Source organism: Sinocyclocheilus rhinocerous, unplaced genomic scaffold (assembly GCF_001515625.1).
Source record: "Sinocyclocheilus rhinocerous isolate Xijiao unplaced genomic scaffold, SAMN03320098_v1.1 scaffold1603, whole genome shotgun sequence".
NCBI classification, from domain to species: Eukaryota; Metazoa; Chordata; class Actinopteri; order Cypriniformes; family Cyprinidae; genus Sinocyclocheilus; species Sinocyclocheilus rhinocerous.
In genome coordinates, this window is record NW_015623880.1 from 143,726 (window position 1) to 158,422 (window position 14,697).

General features: G+C 37.0%; 1 protein-coding gene across 3 annotated transcripts in view; it reads right to left on the bottom strand.

Moving 5' to 3' along the window:
• The window catches only part of LOC107737315 (transcription regulator protein BACH2-like), a 127,949-nt gene that overhangs the window by 21,126 nt on the left and 92,126 nt on the right, over positions 1-14,697 (bottom strand). For 2 of the 3 annotated variants that reach the window (XM_016548803.1, XM_016548786.1), the window contains exon 2: positions 5,137-5,391. In XM_016548803.1, coding sequence (XP_016404289.1) covers positions 5,137-5,379 — 243 coding nt within the window. In that variant the 5' untranslated portion in view covers positions 5,380-5,391. Of the gene's footprint in view, positions 1-5,136; positions 5,392-7,547; positions 7,604-14,697 lie in introns of those variants that run through there. The other variant, XM_016548794.1, reaches the window with a different exon arrangement.

Genomic DNA, 14,697 nt, shown 5'->3' on the forward strand with positions numbered 1-14,697 from the left:
CAAAGTAGTTTCGCTTTCACAACGAAACACAGCGCTGACATGGCGGCGGCGGTAGCAACAATACTACAGCGAGAATAAAAGTTACGCCTTCTTTCTTTGCGTGAACATTTGGGCGGTGTTATGCAAATCTTCCCACATCGTGACGTAGACATGTGGGGGCGTGTTAGAATGAGCCGTTTTAGGTAGGCGTGGTTGACTCTTAACTTTTATAAAGAATATCTCTTTGGATTTGAGACTTTAGTCTTTGCAACTTTACAGATCTTCTTTATGCACCAAGAGCTTGTAACACTCCAAAGAGAAAGGAAAAATTTAAATAGCATCATATGACCCCTTTAAGGAAGGTTTGTTGTACAGGTTTTTAGGTTTGCAGAAGAGTCTTGCACTAATGACGGGCTAATGACTGTACGTTATCCCACGTGTTATATGGCTATTCGCCAAAAATGCGTATTAGTAGACTTCAAACATTTGTTTTAGTTAGCATCTTATCTAAAAGCTTCAGCTAAGAACAAAGTAGTCCATTACAATGTACAACAAAGTAGTATGAAACTCAGACGAGCGGAGTCTTTCCTTAAGCCATGAACTAATCCAACCAGCTATGAGGTGAATCACAACATTACAAACTTTAATTTGAGCCAAAAAGTATTTGAAAATAAGACAAAAACAAAGTTACAAGATTGTGTACTTAATGTTTTTAATGAGGTAAAGAACTACAATCCCACAAAGCATTTCAAATGCAGAATTTCTCTGCAGAATCATGGGTAATGTAGTTTTTCACCAAGAATTCTACTGTTGAATGATTATTTAAATTTTTTTTTTTAATGATCTGTGCTAATGGTTTCATCAAAACCATACAATCTTGTAGCTTGAAAGTCTGTTTTTGAAGGTTTAAAGAAAATTAAGGTTTGTGGAGAAACTTTATGAGATTTTTACTTCCATAACCTGACTGTTGAACTGTTAGACGTTTAGAAATTATCAGACAGCTGGATGGCGTAATTGACAAATCAGAAAGACGTATTCCAGAGAGCGTGCATAATAAGGTACAGGGAGCTCAATGATGGTTTTATTGCATGACAGCTTTAAGACCACTCTTAAAAGTAATGCATGAGTCACAAGAGTAGCTGTGAAGGAGAAAAAATATAACAGACAGAGAAGAAACTGGGATGAAAACATGAGCTGTTGGGTGGTGTCACAGAATAATACAGAAGAGAGAATCACTTGAATCACCAGAGGTTACAATGGTATGGCAAATTATATGATTAAGGAATTATAATATAGGAAGAGAGTGGTGAATCAACTTCCTTTTAAAATTACAGTCACACTTAATACTATTTATACTGAACTGTGTCTACGGATGAAGAGCGAACTGAAAGTGAAGATCTGAGGCAGATATAAGCTGACAGACCTAACACTTACACATGGTTTCATCATGTGACGGATCGCCATTCATACTGGGTGCTGACAGCGCTCAACTCCTTAAGCGCCAGCTAATAAGGCCAATTCACACCCGTATCTAATGCAGTGGACCTCAACTGGTGAATCACAGCCAAAGTCCTGGCAGTCATCTTGGTAACACCCCGTGGCAGTTATTTTTTTTATGTAGTTAATTAGCAGTTTACCTACAATTCAAGTGCAGACCAAAATCTCTGAACGTGTTCACCAAGATTACATTTCAATAATATATTTCAAATCAGCAATAAAATCAGACAATAGTTACAAAAATCCAGTCAATGTGCATGTGTGTTCTGGATAAAAAGCTATATGTTTTATATATGACTTCCAATTCTACAACTGCCAAACTGAGCTCTACAACTTCCCTTCTTCAAGTTTATTTATTTTCTCCTCACCTTCTCCTGTTACTGTGGTTGTGACCCCAAAATGGGTCTTGAGTGTGATTATCAGGTTAGATAATCACACTCAAGACATATGAAATGACCTATGTGTCATTAAGTTCTATTTTTTGGACATTAAAAAGCTTAAAAGAAAATCTCTTTGTATAAAGACATTGCAGACAGTAAATTTTTCATGGATCTCTTGGTATCGGAATCCTGGTATCCTAATACAGGGTTTCTTCCATCTCCGTAGGGGGTTGAGGGGAAGGCTGTTTTTCTGTCTCTCTTCATGATCTGATTCCCAACAAAGAGCCGATTAAGGGCCTCTCTCTCTCTGTTCTCAACATTCGCTGGCTAACACAGATGATGTCACTAACCCGATGCGGTCCCCACGACTCAACAATAACAAGGTCATCTGGGAGGGGTGGGGTGGATGTGAGGGGTGTTTCGAAGGGGAAGAGAAGGAGGTAGCGGTGCTCTTTGTTTCACATTTCATCTGCAGTGGATTTTTTTTTCATCAACCACCCCACCAGTACCCCACCCCCCAATTCTTCTCCACCGTCACTTGCCTCTTGTGACATATAGAGGGCGATGTTCAGCAAACCCTGAATACTGAGCTGAAGTCACTGGATGCTGCTGCGTATGTGTGCGACACACAGAGCACAAAGTCTACACACACTTACTGCACAGCAGATACACCGCCTGAGTCTTTCAAGAGCTGCAGTCTTTGAATCAACATGCCAAAACAAATCATTCATCATAACACAAAACAACACAGACGGCTCTGTAACCGAAAGGAACCGGTTACAAAATATGAAATGCTCCTAAATTTTCCGTGCTATTGAAAAAAGCATTAAATGAAACAGTACTTTGATCTTATCTGGAATATGCATGATATGTACCGGTATTCATAGTAAGAGACAGTAACACATTTTCTGTCACATCTGAGATGAAGATAGACACTCTATCAAATCCTCAGACTCTTTTTTTTAAATCTTTGAAATATGTAATTCCCTCCTCGTTCACACTCACACCTGGCTATTAGAGTGAAAGACTGATGAATAATTGATGAAGGAGGCAAGATGTGAATGAAGGAAGCATTCCATTTTGTTGGAAGTCTCTAAAACTCCTTTCAATTGTATTAGATCCCAATTCTGCACAGACAAACCTGTTAACATGTCGCTTTCTTATTTTTAACATTCCTCAATGACAGAAAGGCAATGCCAACAGTCTTCAACTGGTATATTATCGATAATAAATACATACTCCTCAATACTAATGTCGTTGCTGCCATTGTTAATTTTACTATTATTTATATACTATTATAGTATTTGTTAATATTTTGAATTAGCATCTATTTTTGAATTTTCAGTTTTCATTTCAACGATGTGCTTTTTTTCCCCCAAAAAATATTTCTATATAGCTTGAATGTATTTTAATTTCCATTTTAATAATTTTAGCACTTCAACTTATTTATTGCAGTTTGCTGCCATAGTAAAAAATTCTAATTCCAATTTAATTTTAAGTTTACATTTTTCATCTTATATTCATATTTTATTTCAGCTGTATTTCAATTAACAAAAACAAATTTTAATTGTTAACAATAACAACACTGGTCGTATCCGACTGTAAACCACATGTCCCATGCATTACAAGTGTCCCACTTCTGAGGACCTGCATGTGTGCTCTCACATGATGAGAGTGAGTGTATGAGCGGAGGTGTGAATACATGACTGGAGGTGTTCTTATGCCACATTAACACCTCTGTGGAAAACTCAATCACTCCAGAGCTCGGAAAGCAGGGGTGTGTGAATGTGCATTTCTGTGCTAATGTGTACGGCAATCACAAAATCTTAGCATGTCCTTAGACCACAATTTTAATTGTTCAGTTCCATTAAAACTCACATCATAATCACATTTCTTTAACACACCTATAGAGCAAGAGTGCAGAAGCCTTGGTTTCGGAAGTATTTTTTTCATTCATTTATCCCATAGGGTTTTTAAAAATGTCTTTGTTAAAGTATTATTAGTATTATTTTTTTACTTCCAGAACCCAACTGATGCCCTCTATGATATTCAATTATGTCATCAATTAATGTGCTAGTAACAAGTAATAATGTATATTAACAAGTAATGCTTGAGATTTTTCAAATCTGAAATTATGTTACAAATAAGTCTTTTTATAAGTATTAGAGGAAAAAATCTTAATAGTTGTGATAGCTACATGAATTGTTTGCTAGATGCATACTAGCTTGCCAGCTTTAGCTTCATTGAAATCTCTGCCTTGTTTTTGCTTCACTTGATATGAACTTTAAACAAGCCATTAAAAACCCTAAATTGCTACTTGACAGTCTAAAAGGAGAAAATGAATCAAGTGCATCTCATTAAAATCACACTATGTTCTTACTCAGCTACGTAATAGAAACCATAATAAATGCATCCATTTGTTATGCTAATGCTTTGCTTTCGAGAAACTTTGCATCTTAATTTTAGATCCATGAACCGGAAAGCAGAGATGGAGGGTTAATGCAACAGATGCTAGTTCATTAAATGTGCATTTTGGGCTATGAGAGAAGACAAACTACTGCTCATGTAAGTGTATGAGTGTGTGTTAGAGAGACACGGCTATTGCTCATAAAGATGAGTAAAATAATGGCCGCTGCCATATGGTAGGTAGACAGGTGATGAGTGGTGATTATAGTCATGCTTTACCGTACAGTATGAAGTTAGTATACTGAATAGTTAGTATACTCAGATAGCCATTTTTACACCTTATACATTAAAAAAGTGACGCATGGAAAAGCATTATTAAGTACTATATTTACTATCAGACTTTCAAAAGCTTTGTTGTGAGGCCCACCTAAAACATACAAAACCGTTTAAAAGTTTAGGGTCTGGAAGATGTTTTTTGAAAGAAGTCTCATTAATTTGATTAAAATACAGTAAAACAGTAATATTGTGAAATATTATTACAACTTAAAATAACTGTTTTCTATTATAATATTTTTAAATCAGTCTAATTATTATTCATGTTGAAAACAGTTGTGCTGTTTAATATTTGTAAGGAAACCTTGATACATTTTTTAGGATTCTATTCATCAAAGAAACATATAAAACATTATACATTTCTTTACTGTCACTTTTGATCAATTTAAAGCATCCTTGCTAAAAATAATATTACTAAAAAATATTACTGACCCACAACTTTTTAATGGTAGTGTATCCACCAGTGACCTGGCAACCAGTCAGTAATTTACTAGAGCATTAATGTGCATGATAATAATGATAATAATGTGTTTATCCATACCTCCTCTGGCATGCTGAGAACCAGTTCATTGTCACTTTGGGTGACGAACCCCTGTAGGAAGTACTCGCTGCAGGCTGCTAGGACAGCCCTGTGCGCGCGGAACTCCTTCCCCTCCACCAGCACGGTCACATCACAGAGCAGGCCCTGCTTCCGCTGCTCATTCAGACCCAGCAGGATGTTGGTACAGTGCACCGTCGACTCATACACATACATGGGAGCTTCAGACTTCTCATCCACGGACATACCGCTCACACCCTGCGCAGAAAGAGACAGAGAGACATAGAGGGGTCAACTTATGTCATCCAGATGACAGCAGAAGTGCAACACAATACAACGTGTCCAAACCTGGTCCAAATTGAACACTCTTTAAAACCCCAAATGTAAGTACAGTTGAGTTTTAGAGAGGAAATAATAAAAGAGCTAGAGAGGAAATGGGTTACAGAACAACTGCAAAATGGTTTAAATAGCAGGAACAACCATTTTATGATCTGATATAGGTGATTTAAGCCAATGAAATCAAAGACAGGTGTGTTTACATTGCAAACAGTTTTCTGATCTTCTGGAAGCAGTGTTCCTTTCTGCTCGTAAGTGACTGTTGCGATTCGCATATTCTAACAATCTCAGATGCATGTTTATTATTCTAATGGTGCCTTATTAGAGAAATGTGCTGTTTTAAGACTGTATTATGATCCTAGGTGATATTAAATACATTTATAAGTTAATGCAATACCTAACATGAAATATATAAATATAGAAATACATATCATATAAATTAGCATTAATGTATTATGAATTAACAATGACATTCATTTCATAAATTATATATATTTAATGAATATAAATTGAAATGAACATCAACCTAGATTAATAAATGCTGTAAAAATGCTAATCAGCAGAAACTTCAACAAAAACATTTGCATCCTGGCTACAAGGTTGAAAAATCTCACCACGACCACCTCGTCAAAGATGCCACCTACAGCAAGTAAACACACACAAAGCAAAACAGCAAAAACAAAGCCCCAAACCCTCCCACACGACCAGTCCGGGGATCAGCTACTGTCGAGGCATTCACACTCACTCGTTTAACATTTAACATACACCCCCATGTAAGCAGGTATGCATTCACACTTTAAACAATGATCCTATGTGCACACACACAGTGGTAGATTAGCTGGGGAAGGTGATTTAGCTGTCAAAACAGTGGGGTCTCCACTACCGGTTCTTACGTAGGAGGGGCACAGAGAGATGCTGGCGCATGTGATCTTCAGACTCCCAGTCACAAAGATTACCTTGAGCTCTTTTTGCTTTTCCTCTCCCCTTATTTCACCCATCAAAGCGGCTCAACTGGTGCATGTGTGATTAGGGACTTAAGTGCTTCTGGATTCTGGATCAACTCAGTATACACAAATGTGTCCTGCCCCCGGGCCCCAGGTCCTGTATCAGAACCTTTTGATAATCGCTCCTCACAATGACTCCGACATGTTTAATCTCATCAGGGATTCTCGCAGGATGGCCTGCCTTCTGGCTGCCAAGTGAATATCACTAACCTCAAATTAGCATTCAGCCCTGCTGCTGATTTGAATAAGTGCAGATTGAATATGACGAGTCAGGAGCAGACCTCAGCATAAAGCATAACCTTGTGATCCTCTTAAGGAATTTTATTTGCAATATTGGCAAGGTGTGCACATGTTATCTGAACATATAACAGGCCAGGCAAATCCGTTCATTTAGAAAGAACAGAAAGAGAGAGATGGGCTTTTCACACTTGAAATTGTTAACCCAGGGCCATGCTAAATAGGTAAACGCAATTCTAGGCTATATTGCTTCAGACTCTAGCTTAAGGTTAATAACTTTAGAGGAATCCAGCTTGCCATGGGCACATGACCTGTATTAATAAAACAAAATATATATATATAAAACAAAAGCATTATATAATTAAAAACTTCACTACAGTTTGTATTGTCACAGCATTTAACATTTTCATTTTTCTCTCAGGTGCTGAAACTAAACAGCATATGAATGGTTCGGTGAAAAGCGCATGCATAATTAATAAGGTAAGCATTGTGTAGTTTGATTGATTGTCCGATGCAACAACATCTTGCTGAAAATATAACTCTACATGGTTTACATCAGCGTTGTTATTATTAAAAATGACAAAATCACATTAACAAATTACTAAAACTAAACTGAAAATCTAAAAATAAAAGTTCAAAATATTAATAAATACTATAATAGTATGTAAATAATGCCAAAATAACACTTGTTTATATTTGGCACCGAAATTAATGTAACTCTTTATTTGGACACTTTTTATGTTATAATATTAAATATTTTCTAAATATTAAAATAAAACTAAAATAGATGCTTTGATATGTACCATGGTGCTAAAATGAATGTACTACAGTATTTACATGGTACTCTAATGTACTTCCAAGAATACCACGGTGCATGCTCAAAAACATGGAAGAACAATGGTTAAAGTATATATATAAACATTTTTACCATTGTACGTTACAAAACATGGTAGACTTTAAAAGCCATGGTACTTTGTGGCACAGATTTGTAGCACATCTTCAGAAGCTTTCAGAAGAAATTGCAAGTGTGAATGCTGCATTGCTCAGGGTTAAAGTGCCTTTAGCCTGGGGTTTAAAAAGCTGATAAACCAAGGTTAAGCACAGCGTGAAAAGACATATAGAAAGAGAGGATGCTTAAGCTCTGAATCAGCCAGATTTAAACTGCTTTTGAAACTACACAATCTCTACTTTCAGTCTCTGCCAGCAGTCTTTTCCACAGCACACTGAGCCATTTAAGTTGTCCGGGGCCAACTTCTGCTCGCGGAACGATCGGTGCATGACTAAACAATTCCTCCAGATCACCAGTGGCAGCCAGCACTGCTCTTTCCATCTCTCCAGAAGCCAGGGCAGCCCCTGTCTGCCCCTCTGCGGTGAGGGTTGTGCAGCCAGCGCTCCTCCCTGCTCCCACAACCACCACTGACTGCACCTTAGGCAAACTCTGACCCGCAGAGACACAGGCCTGAAATTTCTTACCCTTGTCATCTTGATTTAACTCCTGACTGGGTAAAATAGGCAGTCTGTGTACTCCAAACAGACGAAGCAGATGGGTGCAAGCCCTCAAAGCTCAGCTCCATTCAAGGCAGGTTGCATGCGACGGTTACCGTTGAAAGGCTCCTTCAATCAGAGCGAGCCTGTAAAAGCTGTGAGCCTTGATGAACGCTGACAGTTTACTGCTGCCCAAATTAAAACGTGAAAACGGAAAGTCGTCCTTGGTCATTGGAAATGGCTGTGTGCAAATGGAAACTCCTCAACCAAGAGAATGGAATCAGTGGGCCCGACGCCTCCCTTTCTCTCTTTCTTTCTTTCTCTTTCTCTTTCTTATCTCTCTCACTCACTCTCAGAGAAAATCAAACCACACGGTATGTGGGTTCAGAGATCCTATACTGCAGTGTGTGAGTGTGCGTGCGCATATGTGCAGGTGTGTGGGAGGGACACTGTGGTTCCCATGAAAATGAAGAAAACAAAAGACAAAGATAGCTAGAGAGTGGCTGTAATGTAAAGCACCAATCACATCCATATGAAGCAAAGAATCATTTTTCATTTTTGTAATTTGTCTATTTAATGTGTTTGTCTGCCACAATAACTATATAAATATATAAATAAATATATATATTTGTAATTACAAAAGTATTGATACTGATACTGACACAAAATGTTGTTCATTTCGATACATACATCACTGAAATAACGTTAACTTGCAGTCAGATGTGGATTCAGTTCAGTGAAGGACAAGTCAGATTGATTTAAACCTGTAACATAAAACGCCTGGCTCATAAGAGCCATTAATTTGGGAATCAGGTTACACTGATTGTGCTCTATCTTTTTTCTTTGCAAAAAAGAACCAGTTCATCTGAATCAGTACATCGGGAATCATACAGCACAAGCAGTTTAGTCTGATTCTGATGAAATGATGATTCTTATGAACTAGTTCTTTTTTAGCTAATCAAAAGCATTCAGTGCAAGAAGTTTAGTTTGTTTTTGATTCACTATTAAAGAACCGGTTCATAAGAGTCTGTTGTTTTTTAATCAGAACGCGCTGGTTGCTTTGCATGTTGTTGACACCACAGTCCACGAGGACAGCTCAATTGAAATACACTTATTCTCTGCACTGAGTCTTTCTATGGCATCACATTCAATATAGACTGCAAGCGCACATTCACATCTCAGGTAAATTATGATTTCTTTTGTTGTGTCTCTGAAGATTCAGTAGCGGGGGATTGCCGCTGCTGAAAAGTGGTGCAGGAAACACTGATTCCAACTGTGAGATTTGACTGAACCGTACCTAAGTATAAGCAAGTTTGTGTCTTACATTCCCAGACATTTACAGCAACAGTCCAACTGGTCACTCCAATTATTGTTTTTCATTTTGTTTCCTTGCTCTAAATAAGTTTTCTATGCTGCCTTTGGTGGATAATGACCTGTCTTCCAAGAATAATGTTTCCAGATGTGGTTGCAAGGTTCATGAGATGCCAAACACACTATTTCAAAATTGGAATGTGCTTTCTTTCCATGCTGGGATTTTCAGATGTGTGCATTTTGTGCACAAAAGGATGATGCATATGCACACAAATTCCCCACAAATGACTACTCTCCGCCGTGTTACCGATTAGAACTGCTGAGGGATGCAAGGGGTTTGCGCTCCGTCTCATTCTTTCTCTCTGTTCCCTTTCTTCTTTCTATTCCGCAGGCCTTTCTCAATCTTGTTAACCGTGGCAGCTAACTGGTTTTGCGAGGAACACTCCCACACACATCAAAAGCAGAGGTCTGTGATGGGTTTCCGACAGCTGTCGCTGACGTTCTACTTTTGTCTGCTCCAGAGGCTGGAAAACTACCAGAGCACTGAAACTAATCTAAAACCAGTCGATTAGACTGAGTATGAAGCCTCACTTTCAGAGATGAATACCCCCAAGACAATGACGAATGATTATGCATCCAACTTTTTAATAAGCAATGCAGACCCAGTTCATTACTGACACAAACAACATGTTATATCAACTTGTTGGAAAAACGTACCCGTGGCAACCTTTCTGCAAAATGATATTCTTGCATGTTTTGCGACACTTTCAAAGTGAAACGTCTAGTCAGTCATGCTCAATGTGTGTTGCATTTGAAATTAATTTACCAACCTACACTAAACCCTACCCTAAACAACAACATTCACTAAAGCAAACATGAGATAAAAATTAGAAACCATGCCATTTTAAATTGCTCCGACAAGTCTTTTTTAGCTCATTTTGAGCTCATCATGTCACTCATGTATCACAGGACTCAGGTGCTCTGCATTGCAAGTGTAAAGCTGTATCAGGTGAGCTGCTGAGCAAGTTTACTACATCAGAAATGCCATAGATATGGAGCTGGTTGTGTGAAATAAATGTTATAAGTTTACAAATCACATGCTACGGTAAAAGTGTCTTCAAGTCATAACAGAGTATTGTGCAAAGAACCATGCTAAAATTAGTCCTTATTAATCAATAATCTGCCCCTGCAGTCAAAATTTGTGTGAAAACGAATAAAAGTTTTTTTTTTTGTTTTTTTTTACTGTACCTAGTGGTCATTTTAGCTGGAAACTACAGTGAATTGTATGTATGTGTAGGTACATTTTTGCAATTTGGAAAAAGTTTGGTATAGACATGTTTTTCCAAAGAATAATTCAGTCCACAAGTCAGACATTACTATATACTTCAGTTTTGAATGCATCTCTTATCTACACGATTACATTTGATCTTAAACTAAAGCCCTTTTGTTCTTAGTCTATTCATCTCTTTCACTCTCTTTCAGGCTTTTGACCACTCTGAACAAAGCAGTAATTTTCCTGATATAAAGGACACTAACCTAATGTCCTTATAATTAGCTCTCAAACATTCTTCACTTGGCTTCACATTTCAGGTGAACTCATTGGAGACCCTAAAAATAAACAAAACGATGAGAGGCCTTCTTTACAGCTTCACTATGCCAACAAAGCAGAGCTAGATGTTTCCATGCCTGTCAACTTTAAACTAGTTTAAATATCTCAGCTAACATCAGTAAATGACAGCTCAGATTCAGTCCTGACAGAGGCGCATGCTACGTGTGGAATGGGTATGCAGTTGTGCTCCTGCGCTCTGCTGGAAAGCCTGACATGGCGGTTTGGGGGACGACAGCATATGAAGTGCTCTGTGATGTGTGTCCTCTTCTCCGTCTCCATAGACACTCTCTGCTGCTGAGCAGAACACTTCTGACAGAATAAAGCCGCCTGCGCTGCTACGTCAATAGAAAAAGCTCAACTCACCAGTGACCATCTCCACACACACACACACACACACACCTTACTAAAATGACCATAGTAATCATAGTTTCCATTCAGATGCCACAGTTACCAGTCTAAATACAAATGATTCCACAGACTGTCACTACTAGGGTAACACAATTGATCAAAAAATGATCATGATTACAATTAGTCATGAATTATTCATGGAAAGTATCAGTTACAGCACTGATTTAGATCGTTCCATCAAAAATCAACAAGATGCAAACATGCTGTACAGTAAATAAGAGATTTATTGTGCAGTATAAACAGCTACACTGACTGACTGAGTGACATTCAGTGAGTATAAAGAGAGCATTCGTCACACTTTATGCGTGTAATTTATTCAAAAATTTAATTAGTTTTGTTATGCTATTAAAATGATCAATGTGAAATTGATTTACAGATGTATAAAATGGCAGTAAATGAATTCAGAAACAGCTTATTTTGCATGAAATCTCAACTTGTTTTAAATATGTACACTACCGTTTAAAAGTTTAGAGTCAAAGTACGATTATAAATACGATTTTTTGAAAGCTTTATTTCCAGCAAGGATGCATTAAATTGATTAAACTTCTATAATGTTACAAAATATTTCTATTTAAAATAAATGCTGTTCATTTGAACTTTCTATTAACCAAAGAATACTGAAAAAATGTATCAGTTTCCAGCAACTGTTTTCAACACTGATAACAATAATAAATGTTACTTTAGCACCAAATCAGCATATTAGAATGATTTATGAAGGATCATGTGACATTGAAGAGCTTTGCCATCATAAAAATAAATTACATTTTAAAATATATTCAAATAGATAACAATAATAATTATTAGTAATAATTATATCTCACATTGATTACAGTGAAACAGTGTTAGCATATAAATTTTTTTCTAAGGGAAGTGCCATGACACTTTTCTCAAATTGTTGGCCACTCAACAGATTCATTGCACTAATGTAGTCAACATTAGCGGTAGTTACTAGCATAGCAGATTGCATCATCATTACCAACACTCATTTTACCATTACTGCAGATGAAGTGTTAAAAGCAATTGATTTGCTTTATGCTAATCCTCACGCTAAATCCTAGCACGATATAGGTTTACATTCAACTCTCCATTTCAGCAAATGATCCGATGAACTAGTTAGCGGTTTTAGATGTGAAGACACCAATCAACCAAACCTGCAGTTTGACAGGTTTGCTTTCCACCAGTAATTATTGGCTATTAACTGTTAAAAGCCCATTTACCTTGTGCAAACACACAAAAAGACCAACACGCACACACACGCACAATCTCGTACAGACTTGTGATCTGAGACTTCCATGCAGTAGTACATTTCCTTCAACCCTCTGACACTGAAACAGACTTAATGGGCTCATTACATTCAGCTCTGCTGGGGTATTAATCATCAGCCTCTATGACTAATCCTACTATTCCACATGTGCATACGCTGGCAAAAGTGCACACTCACTAATGGAGCCCTTTTAATGGTTCTATCTCAGTGGGCCTGAATGACAATAATGGACATTTAGAGCAGCGTTTGATAGAGTGTTCATCCACGGCAGAGGACGGTCTCGATTGTTACCGCACTGGACTCTAACAGCTCTCCTAGAATTATTTATCCTAATTGGGTAGAATTAAGCTTTGAATGAATGTGGATTTTTGTCATGTTTTTTAATTATACTTCTACTGACTAAGGGAAAACTGGTGCTGGATGTGGTGGAAAAAATTACATGATTAACTGTAGCCTCTGGGAAATATCAGAAAACGACACAAGATATAAAAAGCAAGCATTACGTGTTGCTCAATATGTAGAAGTTGGAGGAAAAAAGATTTTTGTAAGATTTTGTAATGTTCTGTGTATCTGCACCATCCATTTTTTCTTAACACAACTCAAAGGAATACCTGATTCTGATTGGTTAGTCACAGCATTTGGTCAAATATTTTTGTATAACTTCATAATCATCCTAGGCAGTTGATTTCCTACATCACTCTGCGGTCTTTCTTTTCACATTAAAATCATTTCTCAAATACATAATTCATATACTTTCATTATTCATTTGGCAAGAAGCCTTGTAATTAGCAGGAAACTGTACATTCAGACAGTCGTTATAGCGAAATACCCTTCAGGATGATACAAAATCATTTTATTGTTTATTAGTTTTTTATTTTGCAATAATCAACGGCTAGTATATTATCCTTTTTTATTATGGATAAAATAATAAAAGGGGGGGGCTCCTCAAGCTCCATCAAATATATCTATATATTTAGAAAACCTTAACCATGGACAAACACATGTAATAAGCTCTTGATAAGAATAAAATGACTTCCAGAGTGATGTTTCTAATGGAATGCAATCACTATTCTCAATGCTAACTGCATCTCCAGGATACATAATCATGCTTCATTAGTGCCAAACATAATCAGTCTATCATTTCTCTGTGTGGCTCTCCTACGCACTTAAGAGGAATGTAACTTTTTCTTTCTTAAAGGTCAAGAGACTTTACCAACTCACTTCTTATTACTGACAAGAGCAGAAAATTTCCACTTTCCCACTAAATTCTTTCAATTTCATCATTTATGCAAAAGCTGAAGTCTAAATTTCATGTGTGGGTGCCAAGTGTTTGATGTGTGATTATCTGAGCACACATCTAAGATAGCCTATTGCTCTGCTCTGTCTGTGTATCCAATTATAATGAATAGAATACAATACAATAGAAAGCGAGTTCAAAAAGGGAAAAGTACATTTGCTCAAAAATGGATTTTGCTCGTTTGTTCAACACAGCTAGATAATGCAAAATAATATTTAAAAAATTTTTCACTGTCAACTTAGTTGTAAAATCAATCGAATTATTTATTTATATAAATTACCATTCAAAGTTTTGGGGGCAGTAAGATTTTTTTGAAAGAATTTAACACTTTTATTTAGCAAGGATGCATTAAATTACACACAACTGTTTAAAGGGGTCATATGATGCTGCTAAAAAGAACATTATTTTGTGTATTTGGTGTAATGAAATGTGTTTATGCGGTTTAAAGTAAAAAAAAACACATTATTTTCCACATACTGTACATTATTGTTTCTCCTCTATGCCCCGCCTTTTTGAAACGCGTCGATTTTTACAAAACTAATCGGTCTGAAAAGCGAGGTGTGCTCTGATTAGCCAGCTATCCAGTGCGTTGTGATTGACCGAATACCTCAAG